This window comes from Aythya ferina, assembly GCF_964211825.1.
Source record: "Aythya ferina genome assembly, chromosome: 5".
In the NCBI taxonomy this organism is placed as follows: domain Eukaryota; kingdom Metazoa; phylum Chordata; class Aves; order Anseriformes; family Anatidae; genus Aythya; species Aythya ferina.
In genome coordinates, this window is record NC_140301.1 from 45,087,178 (window position 1) to 45,106,059 (window position 18,882).

Genomic DNA, 18,882 nt, shown 5'->3' on the forward strand with positions numbered 1-18,882 from the left:
CACAGAGGTACATCTATACATGTAAGCCACAACCCTGATTTTCTTTCACATTTTGGAGCCAGTTTTCTGTACCTACATCACAAGTGGGTTCATTCCTGAACAAACGTGTGCTTTCGACAGAGTTGCCCTGAGGGAGGTGACAAGCTTCGCTATGCACCAAAGCACAAAGGCGCATAACAAGCAGTGGACTTGAGATAAAATGAAGAAAATCCAGCTGTCACAGGGAGAGAGGCATCTGACTCTTAAGGTATAGAAAAGTATCAGAAGCTTGTTGCTTTGAAATGCCGAAGCTGAACAAAGTGCACCTTTTGGAAATATCCCAGGAAACAATGTGGAGTATGTTTTCTTTGCAAGCCCCCTAAATCAGCCTGCTCAGATAATGAGCATGCAACCTCTGCCACCCAACAGCTGTAAGCCAGCTTACTGCGGAGCTATGGCTCACACCCATTGGGCTGTAAAATGCTGCTTTCCAGGAAAAGTGTTTGAAAAACAATACCCCAGCTATTTCACCAAGCAACACTTGAGCACGACCATGCACACTGGCCAAAAAAAGCTGGGCTGTTGTCCTCCACCCGTCCCTCCCATTGGCCTTGGCTGGCTGAGTACTGTGTATCCAGGCCTGAGCCACTTCTCCTGGCTTTTGGCATTGTCCATCATGGATCCTGCCTTGGTTCTGCCTTACTGTGACAACAGCCCCTACCCCACTGTGTGTCAGTAAGTATTTATGTGGCTTTGGCGCCGTGTATTATGATGCCACTATGAGCCCATAGCTCATTTTCTCATTCCCCAGCAAATGTGGCTCCGTGCAAGGCACTGCCAATCCTTGGTGCAGTCTGAGTCACAGAGGGTGCTGCTTCAGCCTGGGGCTGGACCACAATTAGGATATAGACTATGTACCTGCAATAGGCTCCTCTGCAGAGCAGCGGGGAAAGCCTGACTTTGTGCTTATCCAAAAAGGACAGGCCTTAAGGAGAAAAGCCTGTGTGTGCACAGATCCTAGCTAGAGGCAGCCAATTTTCACCAGGTCTCAACACCTCATCAGCTTTTGCTAAACCACGGAGAAACACAGCTATGCTGGGCAACTCCTGGCCATAAACCCATGAGCTGACTGCAAGGCCACCATCCTCCGGGTGCTCCCACCCTTGCTCAGACAGTGCAACACCTTTTTACTCCGCAGCATTGTTGAGATAGGAGGGCTGGCTGGGACAGCCCTGAGAAGGCGAGCGCACAACACTTTGCCTCCAGCTCGGCTCCCCTGGAGGAGCAAACTTGCTCCTGGGAAGAGTCGCTTGCCTTTCATCAAGAAATGCACTGGCTCATACACGTACCAGGTTGCTTCTGGATAAAATTCTGGGAAAAAAAGCATTTGTTTACAGGGGGTGGCAAAGAGTCACTGAACCAGCCAATCTGCCTGCTTGAAATACTTTGTTAGTGCAACATATTTGTGCAAGTGGGTATTAATAAGAGGGCTTATGCTTGTGTTGGAGGTGCCATGAGTCAAGCATCCAAGGCAGATGGCTCCTGAACAGGCTCCACTTGCTGCGGGAAATTCAGGGTGATAGATGAATGCTCCTCCCCGCAGGTGGAGACAAGGCCATAGAGGCTGCATCTAAAATTGACTTTTGTAATGCCTAATAAATCACCCAGGAGAGGAAGGTACACGATTCGCCTTTGGGAGAGCGCTGATAATGGGCTGGTTGGCTGCATCAGGCTTATGCCATGCCCCAAGCCTGGCCAGGCCTTGTGGCATTTTCTTGCAGCCTTTTCTTGCAGCTGCTGGCACTCCTCAGCACCCAGGGCCTCTGCTTCTCTGACAAGGGTGGTGCAGTGAAACTCACCTCGTGCTCGGCTGCCCAGCCAGACCTGTTTGCGAGTGGTCAAAACACCTGGATTTGTCTGCCAGAAGAGCCTCCATCATTCAGCACAAGCCAGAAGTAACAGGGCTCGGCCTGAACGCTTCCCACCCGCAGAGGGACAATCCTCCCTGCTCAGCCACTTGTGCTAGGACAGTGGGCCCCAGGCAGCTACTGCAGCCTGGGGGAAAGGAGCCTTTTCAGCTCCTCCTGCAAACTAATGCTGCTTTGTTGGATTTTTTCCTCCCTCCCTGCACCACAGCTGCCTCGGCACTCTCCTCCTCCCCATGGCTCAACTGCATCACCCCCCCCTTAAGCAAAGTAAGCTCCGGCCACACTTCCCAGCTTTGCTCCAGTAGACCGAAACAGTCAAGAGCTAGAAATACTTGTCTTCTTTTTCTTTCTTCTTTTTCTTTTTTAAGAGAGAGCTATGGCTACTTGCCATAAAAATACAATTAAAATCTTGGCACGAGCCCTTGCAGTCCTTGGGTGGTGAGCTCAGATATATTGCCGTGCGAGTTCTTGGCATCAGAAAAGCACCCTTTGGTGGAGACACAGGGGAGCAGGCAGCGGCTGAGGATTAATCAAACTGGCATCTAAAAAGGGCACCCCCTACACAGCTGCATGCAGAAACGAGAACCACAACAAAAAGTTTTGTTTCCAAGCTGAAATCCTGCCTTACTTGCAGCCAGGTCAAAATTCAGCCTAATCTCCAGATTAACCATGGGGGGGATGAAAACCTGTCAGCACTGAGGTTAAAATCTTCCATACAAGCATCTTCCCCAGGATGTAGCGAGAAGGCAGCAAATGTGGAGCAGCAGGCTCCCCGCAGCTGCTGGCACGTGCCGCCTGGCAGCGGGGCAGCCTTTGCCTGCAGGGTCAGCTTCTCTCAGGGGGAACCCACAGCTTGAATCCCCGCAGCCAGGCAGCATGCCTGGGCACAGCACAGACACCGCACAGCCACCCAGCTGAGGGACGTCTTGCCTCAAGGGGCTGGGGAGCCATGTGAGCAGGGCTCACCGTGTCCTGGGAGTGCCGGCACGTGAGACTGCAGATGTGGCTCACAAGGTCTCTTTCCTGATGCTCTCTGAGTGTGATTTTTCCACCACAGGTTGCTGTCTGTCTCTAGCCCAGGACACTGCTCAAGCCCCTACTGCCCAATGCTTTCCTTTAGCTATGCTGTGATGGGAGTGGTTTCTGAAGGGGGTTGTCCTGGACGGGTTATAGGAGAAGACTGAACACACAACCTATGAAAGATATTGAAATAAGTGACTCTGGAAGGTAAAAGAGATGAGGCGCATTAGACAAGCTTTGTGGCATTCTCCAGAGGACAGGAAAAGAGCTACTATCGTGAATCCTTGCAGAACAGTCAGGGAACGGAGATCTGCAGTAGCAGGCAAAGCTGGCAGGTAGGGCAGGAGATGCCAAACTGCTGCTCACACAGAAACAACGCCTGTGTACAACACAAATACAACAGCAGTCCCATCTCGTCTTCACTTCTTTAATGAAGAAATTCAGAAGCGCCAGATGCTGAGCAGTTGCACTGGCCGTGCTCACGGGGCTGCTTTCAAGGCTGGTTTGGCTCAGCAAATAGTGTGACCTGAGAGCTCTCCAACGCTGTAGCTCTCTGCTGCTACACCTATGAGTTGAAAAATGCATCTGCAAACACCTGTAAAGTAGCAAGGGGGAAAGCCACCAACAGGAAACCAGAGTCTCACCTTCCACAGACTGCTGCAGGAAGCCTCAGAAATGTGAGGGAATGGAGCCATAGCAGCCTAAAGCAGAGGCATGTGGTTCTGGAGCCAAGGAAATCCAGTCCAGCACATTAGGGCACTGCCTGTGCCACACACTGCATCAGGAGAACACTCCTGGTCTTTGCCTTTTTAACCACAACATTGCCCAAAGCTATACTGAGACACTGGACCACAGTGTTCCCTCCAGCAAATAAGGAAGTTACAGCATCCATAAAGGTATCTCCTGTCCCAAACAGGAGAAATTGGGCTAGCTCAGCTAACTGCTGTCAACAGGCAGTTGACAACAGCATCTCTGGGACCTGCTTCTACTACGCAGGACCTGCCACTATCAGCAGGGAGCCCTGACACCAGGCGAGGTATCACTACAGCAGCCAGGGCCACTCGGGGTCACAGGGGTGTCTGCCCTTGGCTTCCCAGGGAGGTCTTTAAGATGTGGAAGCCTTTCTTTAGCAGATGCTAACTCTTGAAATCACATGACAAACACATTTCATCCTGAACTTAAGGCTTGGCTCAGATGCATGTTTTTGTTAGGACTTGTTTTGTTTGGGTTGGTTTTGCTTTTTTCCTTTTCCAAGCATCATCTGCTCTGTCTGCTGGGCTGGCACAGGACCACAAGCAGGGCTATTTTAAAAAACTTTTTTTAACCTGCAGTGGAAATGATTGACTCCCCATCTGTAGCAATCCTATAGCTGTTAGCAGTTCTGGAGATTGCTTTCAGAGTGTGGTTGGCAGTGTACCATTGCCAGTGACCAACAATGTCAGACCAGTCAAGAATTTAGATGTCTCTGCAGGGGCCAAGGGACCTGTCACAGACTAATGCTTTCAGGGTAGTCCATTGGCTCTCAGAAATGAAAGCAAAAAAAAAAAAAATAGCATTTGCCTTCCAGCATCTTATCTCAGAGCAAAGACTGCTTTTCCCTCATGGGATTTCACATCTTCCTTTTTATGAAACAAAAAGCCCCCCAAACATTTCCTTTGCTCACAAAAGAAGCCCCTGCAGATGTTTAAAAACCCAGACCACAATGGATATGTCTTTTCTCTTTACTCATCAGAGCTGCAGTGCTGTCACTGCCAGGGCATGCACCCTTCCTCAGTGAGCGAGGTCAGATGGGGCTGCATCCCCTAGCGCTGCCTGGGACTGTAGAGGGTGGCCGTGAAGCCACAGGGAGCTTTTCAGGATTCAGCCAACATCCTGGGATGTGCAGTGGTAGCCCCACACTGTCCCTCTCAGGGTGAGAAGGAGCAGGCATGTGGCTTATCATATTAAAATCCAGGTATATTTCTGATGGTTAGAGAAAAGTCTCTGCAGCTCATCCTGGGGGTTGTTCCCAGGCTACAAATGTAAATTCTCAGGACACTTGTCATTATTTACGTCACACTCTTCTGCAAACGGAGGCCCTTCCATCCAGAAGCAACTTCTTCAGCAGAGATGACCTCATTTTACCTGCCACCTGTGGGGGATAATGCAAGTCTAAAGAGTGTGTCAGGAATTTGTGCTGCCACAGCCCCGGCAGCTGAAGAGCCGTTAATGTTAAAGACACCAGGTGACACAGACCAGGCTATACCAGCCACACCAGCCATTCCCAAAGACCTGTTAAGGGTGAAACTGCCTCCAGCACCAAAAGGCACTTCTGCAGCTCACCTTTCTGGCTCATGCAAGAAACTCGTGCACAGCTGCCAGGAGAGGTTTTTGCAACAGCAAAAGGAAGGCAGGGCAGAGAGAGGAGGGGAAGGAGGCTGCCAGTGGCTGGGAAAGCTGGCAACTCCATGCAAGATACTTTTGCTGTATGAATCCTCGCAAGGGGCTGCAATAAGATCACCAAAATCTGGAAAATGCAAGCAGGGCTGTGCTGGGAAATCCAGGAGGGAACAGCTTTGCTTGTCTTGTGCCTAATGGAAAGCTGAATGAAATGTTCTACCTGCATATCGTGGCCTGCAGGCTGAATGCTTGTGAAATGCTGGTGTTAAAATTAGAAGGGGGAATAGCAACGTATCCCAATAAGGATGTGTATTTAGAGAGTTACCACTCCGGTACCTTATAAAAACACACCAGTAGCCCTCCTCGTTTTATAATGGGAACAATACGCTCTAAGGAGGACGAAAGGTCAAAGTATGACAGCGGAGTCACAAAGTTTACTTCCAATATCTACATCATGTGCCAAGATGTTGTGACCTGTACCAGCCAGTGTCAGGCACAAATTACATGAAGATTAATTGGACTTTCATGGCCAATTTCAACATGAGGGGGCAGCCAGGGTGCCAGGTGCAAACAGCCTACGCAAACAGGAACCCACGCACTCCAGGATTCACACTGAGGCATCAAGGGTTTCAACTGCCAAACCCCTGCTGCACATACAAATGGCACGCAGATGCACACTCACAAATAAACATGCATCTGTGTACCACAGGTATGTCCTTTACACTGAGGGGGGTGTAAGTACATGCATGCACGGGGCACGAACCAACAATCAACCCTGAAAACTTCATAAGCATCAGTTAAATGATGAATTTCAACGTGATACTCCTTTTATATTAGGGTTGCAGGGAAAAGCCACACAACCAGCTTAGTTTCTCTTGCAATTGAGCACAAGTCAGCACTGCTATCCAAGAACCCTGGTTGGCTCTGACTAATGCCACAACAAGACCAGAAGACACAAGGAAATAGGGGTAGAGCAGCCAAGCCATGGTGTCAGCCGGCACAAACCCAGTTCTGCTGAAGCCACAGCAGGCAAAATGCCTCATACGAGGCTGAGGATCTGCCCCAGCACGCTTGGCATAGATCAATAGTCTGCCAGACAGGCAGGCTCTCGCTTAGCCCACCTACCACCCTGCAGCTCTGGGGGTGTGTGGAACCCGCTCCTAGTCCACGTTCAACATTACACAGAGGGATGTTCTGCACTGACACGCTTGTCATATAGCAGCCTGCCATTACCTCAAACGCTATTTAGATTATGGCAGTATAAGCAACAGCTATAGGAAGAGCACAAGCGGGCTAGAGGAGGCAATAACCATCACCTTCATTTTGGGCACACTGCAGTAAGCAAGATCTGTATCTTTATTGTAATTACAAATCTAGTGGCTGTTTGTGTGATGTGAAGGGCAGCAGAAAAATTAAGTGCTAATATAATATCTGCGTTGGCCTCCAGGGGGAAGGGAGTTATGTAACTAATGATCTTTTCACTGTTCAAGAGTTTCCACATGCTAGCAGAAGACGGGTGCCAGATGCCATCATTTTCTAAGAGTCTCATTTCACTGAAGTTATTATTTCCTCAGTATTATGCAGTTACCCACAGAGAAAGATAACTTTGGCTCTTCTGTCATACTCGGTGTATTTTGGATATAGATACTTGACGAGAAAAAGAGAACAGCAGAAACACATTTAGGAGGAATTCTGTGTAAGTACAAGCTTCAGAACTGGACCCGTAATCTTAATACACAAAGCACACTTGAAACAACAGCCATGTGTGACTTGAGTGATACACTTGAGTTAATGAAGCCTTTAATCTACAGCACTGCCTGCAGAAGTGATCAGCTCTAACTGCTTAATGCAACCACGCTGGGGCTGGGAAGAACATTAGCAAAGCTTGGACTTTCTAGCCCCTGGTTTCAGTTACCAGCCTGTCACAGCACCAGCTACAACAGCAAGGGATAATAATATCAGTGCAAAAATGCCCAAGTTCAGCCTTAAAAATATAAATTATGGCACACCACTATGCCCAGACTCTTGCTAGCATAAACAAACTAGCACAAGCTGTAGTTCAGTAGGGCCAAAGCTTTTAGGCTCCTCCCAAAAGGTGTGACTCGCATAAACATTACTGAAATCCTGCCAAGCTTACCTGAGGCGATGCCTCCCCCCCCCTTATTTCATTGATTGCAGAGTTTAGAGATTTCTTCTATAATTCATTTAAACAAGCTTGTTTTTTTATACAAGTGCCATATTTTCATAACTGTTGATGTGGTGTATAAATGTGCATGTTTATAAGCCTCCCGTGTAATAAAATCCCAGTTTATGAGGCATTTAAGTAATGGGAAAAAATATAATGAAAGCAACAACGTTGGGTATAAACAAAGAACAATTAAAACATACTTCTATACTGTAAGAGTTCGTTCTTAGGTGGTTGCTAATGCTTTATTCCTTAATGCAGAAATAACATCCTCTATTCAAAAAGGAAAAAGTTGAAATAGTTCAAGGGGTGATCTGGCTTTCTTGTTTTAGAAAGCACTTTGGCTTTCTGTAATCATCTGGATCAGTAGCATTTGGCCCTTCTTCAGAAGTTCCAGTGTATGAATACCCACCCAATTTTCCATCCCTATTCAATATTTTGCTGGTGAATACCTTTCCAGGGCATACATTGCTTTTGTGGGGGCATCCAGTTTTTGTAAGTGACCTTCATGCTCCTCCACAGTGACACCCTGCTTCCACCCAGGGGGTGACAGGGGCTGCTCCCAGCAGGCCACCTTGCAGGGGGAAGGCAACAAGGGCTTGGCTTGCTTGATGCAGCCAAAACAATGTATTCTTCCCCAATCCAGCTATATCCATTTAAAGATGCAAGTATGTCAGAGAACAAAAAGGAAAAGATGGGGATTGTTAACAAATGGCTTCTGGGCAAAATCTGTCCCAAACAGGGTTGTGCTAGGCCATATAAGTCAGTACAGACAGGATGTTGTATGGATGATTGTAGGGATGAAGCCCACAATTCATCTGGTCCAAAAGGAAAGCAATATCATCTATACGCTGCCCTCAGAAGAGACCTATTTAAGCCTCTTGATGTCTTTATTTTTCCCATGCCCAGATTTCTTCAAGGTGATGTGTGAAGCTCTATGCTTAGTTTAGCCCTAACTTTATTTAAGAGGAAAATAGGGTCCCTCTGAGCATTACGTAAGTGCTGGAATGACTGCACATCTCCAGGCTCATCTGCTCTGCACTTGCAGCCCCTGCAATCACGATGTCTGATGGACAGAGAGGTCTTTAGGGCAAGGCAGTCTCCTACAGCCCCACGCTTCAGTGCTGAAACCTGCTTACCTGCTACTGGGAAAAAAAAAAAAAAAAAAAAAAAAAAAAAAAACAGCAACAAGAACAGGAGAAAAATTACTAACAAGGCAGTCTCAGGGAGGACTTTTATTAAGATGAGACCAATGACAACTGAATACGAAGAGAATTAAATCTCACATATCCGTGAAGGAAACATGTTGCTTATTAGTACTGCTCTCCAACCCCAAGCTCTTACCCTACCCACCTTTATGCAGAAATTATAGCTCTTAATCAGAGCAATATCAGGAATAACAAATTTTAAGCAGGATGCTCCTACTTGTCTAGCAGAATAAGCAGCAAAAGCTTCCCTCCAAGGTGACTTCCAACCGGAGCAAGCATTGCTCACCAGCTGGAGCAGGACCGGCAGACAAATGCATCTTTGCTGCCACAGCCCAGTTCCATCCAGGTCTGGACTCCAGCATCAGCAGGACCCCAAAGTGTTACCCCCGCCAAGTACCTGGCAAAATACATTAAAAGGAATTTTGGCACCAGGCTCATTTATCCATGGGCACTCTCTTCCCTTATCACATCTGCATCGTGCAGCACCAGAGAACAGCTCAGCTAGCTCTGCACCGCGCTGCAGTCTCCCCGTGCGCGTGGGGCGGACATGCCAAGCCCCCAGGGCACGATGCACACCTGGCAGCTGGCACTAACAAGCAGTCCTACCCATGCTACCTCCCTGGCTTCCTCTCCACCGTTTGTGCCTCCTTGCGTGGTTTCTTCCAGCTATCAACTGTGCAGCAGCTCTGGAGCTCAGTGTTTCAAGTAACCTGTCACATTTCCTACAGGAGTGTCTTAGTGGGGGTGACGCAGGAGATCAGGTTGTGCCTAAGTAGCGCGGGCCATCTGCTGCAGTTATAAACAAAGGCCATGGCTTTGAAAACTGGAAACAAAATAGTGCCACTCTCAGCTGCGCTCTTCTAGCGTCTTCCCTGTCGAGGCTGATGCTGCAGGACAGTAGGAGAGAACATGCATTGTAGACAAATCAATTCAGCTGGCTAACTTATTATGCCTCAGGTGCTGCCCCCACAGACTGTGCCCCCATCACGTGCCACAGCAGAGATAGCCATGCTGGCCCCCAACACCTGATCTATCTATGCAGCAAAAGGCAGTGTGGTACGGAGATAAGCCCTGGGCCCCAGGGGTAGCACCTAGCTGCGGTCAGACTGATCACCCACTGCTGTTCCCTTCAGCAAGTGACCTGCCGGAGGGAGCCCACCGGCTCTGCAGCCACACCACTTCTCAACCCAAGCATGCTCCCAGGCACTGTGCAGTGCTGCACAACGCCGTTCTGGCCTGCCCTGGGTGGGCTGTAACACAGCCGATGGCACAACAGCACCATGCGCTCCTTCGAGAGAAGAGCAACATGAAAAACAGCTAAAGGTGACGTGCAAAGAACAGCTCCTTGACAGACTGAAGGCTGGCAGCTCTTTTTTTGTGATCTTTCCGGAGGATCAAACTAGCATTTGCCAAAGCCCTCCCCTTCCACCTCTACAGCTGTGGTAAACAGCTGCAGCTCTGGTCACAGCTCCCAGTGTCATCATCCCTCCAGCAATCCGCAGCTTCACGCCTGCGTTAGTTGCCTTTGGTGAAGCAGAGTTGGCATGTCAGGGACAGAGCCAGAGCAGAACTGTGTGTTGCTGCATGTCAGAAGAGCAAGTAAAGAAAGCACCTTTTTCATCTGCCATTGCAAGTTACATTCCTGAAGTGTAGTTCCTGTTGTAATTCCCGAATTTCTGAATTCCCAGCACATACCCATGCTTTAATCATTTGCCCTTCTCAAAGCCTAGGTGAAATATATGCTCCAGGACCACCCTGAATAACAAGCCTTAAAAGCCAAGTGCTGTCACCTTTGAATTATGAAACAAACTGTGCCAGTTTTTAGCCATTCCAGTATTGTCCCAGGGCAGCATTTCATTTCCGAGGTACAAGTACACAGTTCACTGTAACCAAAAGCATTACTTAGATTAATTTAGCTTATGGCACAGAAGCACAAAGATACCAAGCCTCTTCAGTTATTTTTGAAAAGCATGAGGAAAAAATAAAAAGTAGTTTGGCCTTACAATGGTGTAATGTACAAGCTACTTCCCTCTGTCTCTAAAGATAAAAATCACCCCCAGGCTGCTGATGAACTTACCAGGTACATGTTAACGAAAATTCATCTGAAGTATCAGACAATACAAGCTGCTGTGCAGGGCTGGCAAAGAAATTTGAAAGTTTTGAACCTTGGCTTTGTGAGTTAGGGAGAGGGGAAAAATGGGATTTCTACCTGTGAGAGAAAACACAGCGGAGTCACTGTGATCTGTGCAAGCCATTAACCAAAATACAACAAAACAGGATGACAGCAGGTCCTCAGGGACCCAGAACACCACCAGTAGGTGTTCAGCGCTGCAGTGAAAGCACCAGGCAACTGTCCTACCAGCAGACAGCTATTCTTACAGCACACAGTGGGCTGCTGGCGTACCCAGCCAAATCCCTCGCTTTCTAGAAACAGGAACATGCGAAGCAGCGTGTCTAACAGCACAGCTTATCTGCTGTTCGGGTTGAAAGCATTCTGTCTACCTCCAGCACAGAAGCATCTCCCCTTCACCTGCAGGGCCAGGACCTGGTACTGCCAGTGCAGCCTGGCACGAGCTGCAGCTCCCTCAGCTTTTGCTCCGTCGCGTCACCTATTCACGTCCTCTGCCAAAGGACAGCGCTGAGTTGCTGCCTTATTGCCGGTTGCGTTAATTAAGCTTCATGACTCCCCCATGAGACAGGCAGGTGACACCATCCCCATCTCACAGCCGCTGGATGGTGGAAGTGGCTCACCAGGGAGAGCAGGTGTTGGCGGGAGCTCCGTCACCCCGCGGGAAGGGCTGCAGGACGCGGTGGCCTCCAGAAGCAGGGATGGGCACCAGGAGGCTGCTTCCAGCCCAGGTCCCTGTCCCTTGGCCACAGACGGAGCAACACAAACCAACTGTCACAGACCCACCGTCACAGCGGCCAGCAGCAGCGTTGGCCTGAGCTGTCACCTGAACAGCAGAGCGCTCTGAGGGTCACAACCGTGTGTGAGGGCCGGAGGGAGCGCAGCACGGCGGCCACGAAGGCGATGCTGAGCGAGGAGGCGGCAGAGCAGCAGCAGGAGAGAGCTGGGGGCACCGCGCGGCTCCACGGGGCCCCAGCGCCCCACGAGTGGGGCAGGCGGCCGAGCGCGGGGGTGTCACGGCGGACTCGAGCAGCACCCCGCTAAGCAGACGCGCTGCACACGAAGCAGATATCCCTTTTTTTTTTTTTTCCCCTCCCAACATCAACAACAACAAAATGGGAGCCGAGGGCGAGCCGAAAAGCCGCCCGGGGCGGGAAGGAGGCGCACCTCTGGAGACACAGCTGCCGGCGGGGCGGGCCGGGGGCGAAACATGGCGGCGGGGGGCGCGATCCCGCCGGCGGCCGGCAGCCCCCTGAGGGGCACGGCACGGAGCCCACGGCACGGCTCGGTACCGCTCGGTTCGGAGCCCCCGCCTCGGCAGGCGGTAAGAGCGGGGAGGGCGCGGGTGCGGGTCCCGCCGCGCACTCACCACAGTGACGGGGGACACCATGTCGGCGGCGGGGCGCGTCCTGCTGCCGGTGCTGCTGCTGCCGGTGCCGGTGCCGGTCCCGCCGCGCTGCCCTGCCGCCCGCCTGCCTGCCGGGCTGCTTTTTTAGGCAGGGCTGACGTCAGCGGAGGGGGGGCCCCGCGGACAAGGCTGGGGGCGGCCCCGGCCCGGCCCCCGCGAGGGCGGGCGGGGGCGGGCAGCCCCCTCCGGGCCCCCCCTTCGGCCCCGGGGCAGGCCCCAGCCCCGTGTCGGCCGTGCCGGAGCCGTCCCCCGCCGCTCCCCCGCTTCTCCCTTTGCCCTCACCTTGCCCGCGGGGCTGCCCGGCCCCATCCCGCACCCAGCGGCCCCCGATGGCCCCCACGACCCCCGGCCCAGCTCCCCCGGAGGCTGCCGGCCCCCTGCCCTGAGCAACGCTACCGAGCGGGAGGCAGCGGCTCGGGCTGCTTGGGGTGACCCCGGGGCTGCCTTCGGTCTATTTTTACTTGAGGATTAATATTTAAGGATGCAGGAAGCTGCTTTTCGTGTAATATGATCTTGTTCAAAAGTTTCGCCTCATAACAAAACAAACAGGTACTTAAATAGTAGACGATTGAGTAATCTGCTATTTGCAGCCCGAGCAGAAGTCATGCTCGGAATTTATCACATCGAGGGAACATTTTCTTCCATAAAGTGGAAAAAAAAAATATCTATGCGATTCTTTTGCAGCCTTTGTGCAATAAATCGGTATCGTGTTTCCGAGGACAAAATGTTTGCAAGCAGCAGTCCCAAGATCCCAGCCCGGCAGCGCGATTGCTCCCAATGTAAATAGCGAGAGTGCAGCCTTTGGGCCGTCACCACCCGATGGGGCTGGGATGGACTCTGCAGCCTGTGTGTCGTTTGCCAGTCTGAGGGAATTCTACCCCAAAACCATACTGCAGATCTGCACCATCAGATCAGAGGAGTGTCACAGTGAAATCTGTGGCAAGCAAACCTCAATCAGGTCAAAGGATGTGGTTCTCGATGCAGCATGGCCACGGCCAGGGGATTGAGAGCCGGACTTACAATTTCAATTAAAATAGTTCATAGGGCAGTAGCATTTTCATTAGGCAAGAAGAGAGGGATAAGCTTTTCCTTTTCCAGGGAGCTAGATGAATTAGAGGACTGAAAGAAATTTCACAGCTTTTCATGAAGAAGGCTTTGCCCTGCTGAAATCAAGGGGGGCAGTCCCTTGTGGGAGCAGCACAAGGCACTGGAGGTATTTAGATGTCAAAGGGTGCCATTGGTTTGATACCATATGGGATTTTCAGAGGGCCTATGGACTCTCAGAACTCGGGTTCCTAATTGCTTTCAGAAATCCTCCTGGGAGCTTGATTATGTCTTAGCATGTAAATATCTCAAAAAAAAAAAAAAATCTGTTCCTTGGTCCCTAGCCAAACTCTTCATCTGCTTATCTTGGCCTTTTTTTAAGCGATGAGCCAGGCAGTGCAGTGGGTAGGGGCATGTTTGTATTTGGGTATCATCTGTGGTGCTCCAAAACCAGGAAGAGGTGATTGGGATGGATGCAGCTTTGCATTCATCCATTTGTTCTGATGTCTTCACTGGTTACCAGCTGAAGCTTTGCCTGGTCTCACAAATCACATATTTCTCTGTGTCATTGATGCAAATGTTCAAAATATGTTAACGTTTAGATGTGGTTTTCCGCATGATGTTTAGCTTAAGAAAACCTACCTGGAAATGAAGGGGAAACCATGTATACGTCCTGACTTTCCTGTCTCAAACAGTTACTGGGAAAATCACTCTCATTAGTTTTGCCTAGGGGAGTTTGACCATTTGTGATTTCCTGAAAGTTATTTCTCATAAACCTTTCAAATGTAGAGATTCAGAAGTCCTAACAGCAGGTTTGGCATTTGTATGGAGTGAAGAGGTGACCCCCATGTCAAAGATTTTGCAACCTGTATATAAGGTGAATTTTTGTTGTTGTTTATCTGATACTGGATTGATTTCATGTCATTCACAAGATTATTCATTTTGTTGTCCTTTTTTTCACTATCAAATTCAGTGCTGCATCAAAGATAAGTGATTCCTTCTAAGTTAGGGACATCTTGGAGTATTAATGAGGAATTTGGACATAACAGCAATATCTTACCTTTTATCTAAATGCAGTGTCTTAGAACAGGACTTGGCACAAATCCTTTTCCACTGTAGAAACAGCACTCCAAGCAACAGATGAAGGAAGCAAGAGGAATAGATGGTCAATGGCTTCATAACACAGTAAAATTTGTCTTGTTCTGTGCATGCCATTCTTTTTTTTTTTTTTTTTTTTTTTTTTTTCCCTTTACTGGTGTTGCTTCAGTAACCAGATTCCTCCTTTTCAGTCTCCTGTCCTGATCAATACAGGTGAGGGAGATCTCATGGGGCTCACTGCACCATTTTGTTCTCAATCAACTGCAGGGATTTAAAACAACAAGGAAAATAGTTCCAATTTTGTGGAGGTGGTATTTTTAACTCGCTATCAGTAGGCAAACAGAGAACAGTAATCACACGAGCATAAATGTATGGGGGTTGGGTATAGCAAAACAGCACATTAAATATTTCTTTGCACGTTCCTGAAGATGCTGTTGCTGGGCCATGTCTGTGGTCTGTGTGGAAAAAAAGCAAGCAAGAAAAGTCCCATCTCCAGCAAGGCTGCTATGCAGACATTAATTTTTCTGAAGGATCCCATGGTGTTCAAGCTACTGCACGTAGCCCCATGGCTCTGTGTGCGTGCAGTGGCTCCATGGCTCCTACAGGTGTGTTATTTCTTTATAAAAACAACAGCCATATGTTTCTGTGATAGCTTGACCTTTTTTCTACCCTTCTCTGTGTTATTATTGCACCAGTGTATTCTCCTGTTGGAGAACTGCTAGTCTGTGGGCCCCAACAGCCCTGCCCTGAAATCCATCAGTGAAATCCTTTTAGCCAGGTCCCTGAAGCCCCATGCGTCAGGGAGGCTCAAGACTCCACTTCGTCAGACACAGTCCAGACATGTCCAAAAAAAGACAGGCACTTCTGAAATGCGATTAGCCTTGCAGTGCGTGGGTCCATGGATATTTGTATATGAAATGTAGCATATGGATTTTTATGGGAGGCTGTTGGGGCCAGAGAGCATGAATCCCAAAGGTCTGCAGGACAGCCCTATCCCTGTATGTTTTCTAGCTGCTTGTCCTTCAGGGAAGTGGTCCTACATCCAGCAATGGCTGGAGCAGCAGCAAAATACATCTCATGCTCAGGTGTCTCTGGAAAGGGGAGTGCAACCTGCCCTTGCTCTGCTGGCATGGGCTCTGCCAGTGGGCTGTGGGGGCACACGCTTTGTTTTGTGCTTTTTTATTAATGCTAGACCTAAGTAATAACAGTGAACTCAGATTACTCTTATTAAGAAAGTGCCTGGGAATTAAACTGCTGAGGAACCACATGAGATGAACATGAGTCCCTGCTGGCTGCTCCAAGCAGAGTGCTTCCAGATCCGGTGGCTGTATCCAGCCTGGCTTTCTGTTCTGACACATCCAGCTCCATGCAGCTCCGTTGTGGTTTGTATGCTGGTCACTGCACCAGTTCCTGATCCTTTCTTTTCATGTCAAGTAATCTGATATTTCTCCCTGCACACGAGAATATATTGGGCTGTTTCCTTTCTGTACAGATTTATCTCCTGAAGTCTAGAGAAATTCAGAAAGTTGCCTTTGCTTCCCTCATGGGCAATTCCCATAATGATGATAAAAGTATTAAATTTAGACTTCAGAATTAACGTCTCAGTGAAATAGAGTGGGGGGGCACTGCAAATTCATGCCTCCTGAGAGCACTTTTTCAGGCTGTTTACTGAGCCAGAAAGGCAACACATCATCTATTTATAGGCTTTGTATTTGAAAGTTTTCTTCCCAGACATAAAATCAATTTGCTGCCGGGGCTTAATAAATGCTGTGTGTACATGTGTGTGTATGTGTTTATGGAAGAGGCAGTCTTTCTAGAGATAAGCATGGGTATAGCTAAACAGGATCCGGAGCACGGGTCCCTTATGGGACTGTACTTTTTTGTGATCAGTTTATGTTCTAATGCCCATCAAAACAAACACATTAAAATCTGATCAAGAAGATCAATAGGGAAGAAAATGTATCATCCGTTCTTTTAAAATTCTCTGTTCTACAGCATGAAGGTAAATCACAGAATCTGCATTTGTACAGTTTGTATCCCTGCAGTATGCTTTAAAGCTATTTCAGACACATAACCATCTCTTCTGAGATTGACAAGAGTGACATAGAAGCTCTTAATCAAACTAAAAAATCCGTAACAACCTACCTCAAATACTAATTCTGATTCAGTTACAATTTCTGTTCCTCACTCAGGTGCCCAATTTCCCAGTACAAAAATCCACCCAAAAAAAGCTGTGATTTATCTAGTGATCAATTCACCAGTGATTTAGCGATATAATTCTCCACAAGCAGGAGGTGCTAACAGCTGCCGTGTTGCAATATGCACAAAAAGCAGTGAAGGCTTGTCTTGGGAAACATCATTAGATGATTTGTAGGAAAAAACATGGCGCAATTAAATGGTGAGATTACAAAACAGCACATAGGTAGAGAAAATGCTTTAATGTCTATTTTCACTTAAGCAATCTAGCTGAGCATCTGGAAGAAAAATTGTACCTGTGATGAGGGAGAAGCCTGCTGAGATGATACCAGCCCAGCCCAAAGCTAGACACTGGCAGCAGGCAGACAAGGCTGCCTTTCGGCAGCATTTAGGTCTCGGTGGGCTCACACCCGTCGTGAATTCCCCAAGTCACATGGGATGAGGGTCAGCAGGAGCTGCCAGGGAAGATTTGTGTGGTGGGCATAACAGCGGTAGTAAGGTGGCATCCAAAAGTGGCAGGTGACTTAGGGCGGGTGGTCTGAGAGACCTTAGATACCTATTCTTCAGAGAGCGTTTTCAGAAATTTTGCTCTCTTCTCTGATATTTTCCAACGCTATGACATGATTTGCAGTATCCAAAGTCACTTATGACCACAAAGTCTTGTCTGTGGGCAACAGGCATTTTATAAATTCCTCTAAAATCAGTCTGAGTCACTAATGAGTTCAGATGAAGTTTGTTACCACTAAGTTTATTTAAATCCAATCACCGTTACATTTCCCAGAGAAAAACACTGTCAGCACTGCCAGCAAGCAATACAGTGATTTTGTATCAGCAAAACTGCCATTGATTTTAGCAGCTATTTATTGCATATGTTCCCACCAACCACTTTCTAATGGAATTTTAACAATTCAGTAGGGTCACTCGAAGGTCTTGAGGAAGCAAGGGAAAAAATCATCCCTTGTAGGAAATGCTCCTCTCCAGCAGTTCCTCCAGTCACGATCACCAGTCAGATGGGAGCTCTTCATCTTTTTCATATAACTACTTCTGGTGAATCCTGGTCATTAATTTTCAAGGCATATTTGTTCTTTTTTTTTGATTAAGCTCACCCTGCCAATATATACACAGTTTCACCTCTGTCTTATTAAGTCCCTGAGCTGCTGGTTGCTGGAGATTGGGAATATACAAAGCAAGTATGTCTAGACTCAGTGTGTTAGCAACTCTCTAGCAGTTGGCTGCTGTCAGCCTCAGGACAGATGAACCCTTGGTCTGGTGCAGTAGATCTTACCTTACATTAAAAGCACTGTTGTAAGAACTGGTATAAATACACCTCTCTTTCTGCTTCCTGTCCTGTAAAAAATGGCCTTTTTCATTTGTGTTAAAATTTTGCACCAGAGGACATTTTTTTGTTTGTTTGGGTGTCCTGTTCCCAATGGTTTCATCTCACTCCATTTTCTTGTGTGTGATGTCAGCTCCAAAAGTGTTGCATGGGTATGTGGGCAAAAATAAGAGGAGTAGGATGGGAATCATGCCTGTTTTCAGAGAAAATGTTAATATATCGTAAAAACGGGAGGGATTAATGCTTGGGTTGGTGCTGAAGGAGGTGGCCAGAGCACGCTCAGGGCTGGGCTGGTCCCTGCCTTGGCTCTCTACCTCCTACACATGCATAATGCATGCTGCCTAAAAACTACAAGGAACACAGCACTTGACATGCACCTGTAATTTGAGCTGACTTGACCCGAATGCTGTGCCTGTATCCCTTGGCACGCTATCGAGTGCAACATAATACAGCAGATAATGAAGGATGAGGGCAAACGAGCACTTTGAATAAGTGACAGCATCCGTCACTCGCAAACCATCCACCACCTTGAAGTGAACCGAACCTGGTGGATTTTCTGAGCCACGCAGGCACAATTATGTATTATGGCAAGGACTAGAAGTGAAAGAAAAGCTGAAAGGAAAAATATTTGTGTGAGGTTTCTTGGTCCCTTTGCAAGGTATGATGGATAGCAGGAGGGAAAGGAAGCAGCACATTCTGGTAAAGAATTAAATGAGACCTGGCCTTTCATCCAGGCTCCTCACCTGACTCACCAGGTAATTGTGAGCACATTTTGGCTTTTCAACACTTGTCTGCATCAGGAAGCAATGGCTGAAAGCTGTCTTCTTCAAACCAGTCTTTTCCCTTTGCAGCAAAGTAAGCTTGAATACATCTAAAGGCAGCCAAAGCGCAAGCCAAGGAGCATATCCCCGGTTTGGAAATCCATCATTGTACCTGCAATTAAGTGAAGCTGTGCTGTTCAGGGGCAATACAG

The 18,882-nt window shown here is 48.3% G+C and overlaps 2 protein-coding genes across 3 annotated transcripts in view; one reads left to right on the top strand and one right to left on the bottom strand.

Moving 5' to 3' along the window:
• TMEM86A (transmembrane protein 86A) overlaps positions 1–12,340 on the bottom strand; it is a 28,556-nt gene extending 16,216 nt beyond the window's left edge. The window contains exon 1 of one of the 2 annotated variants that reach the window (XM_084520655.1): positions 12,197–12,340. In XM_084520655.1, coding sequence (XP_084376781.1) covers positions 12,197–12,217 — 21 coding nt within the window. In that variant the 5' untranslated portion in view covers positions 12,218–12,340. The other variant, XM_084520654.1, reaches the window with a different exon arrangement.
• IGSF22 (immunoglobulin superfamily member 22) overlaps positions 1–18,882 on the top strand; it is a gene marked incomplete at its 5' end in the record, with an annotated part of 81,673 nt that overhangs the window by 44,769 nt on the left and 18,022 nt on the right.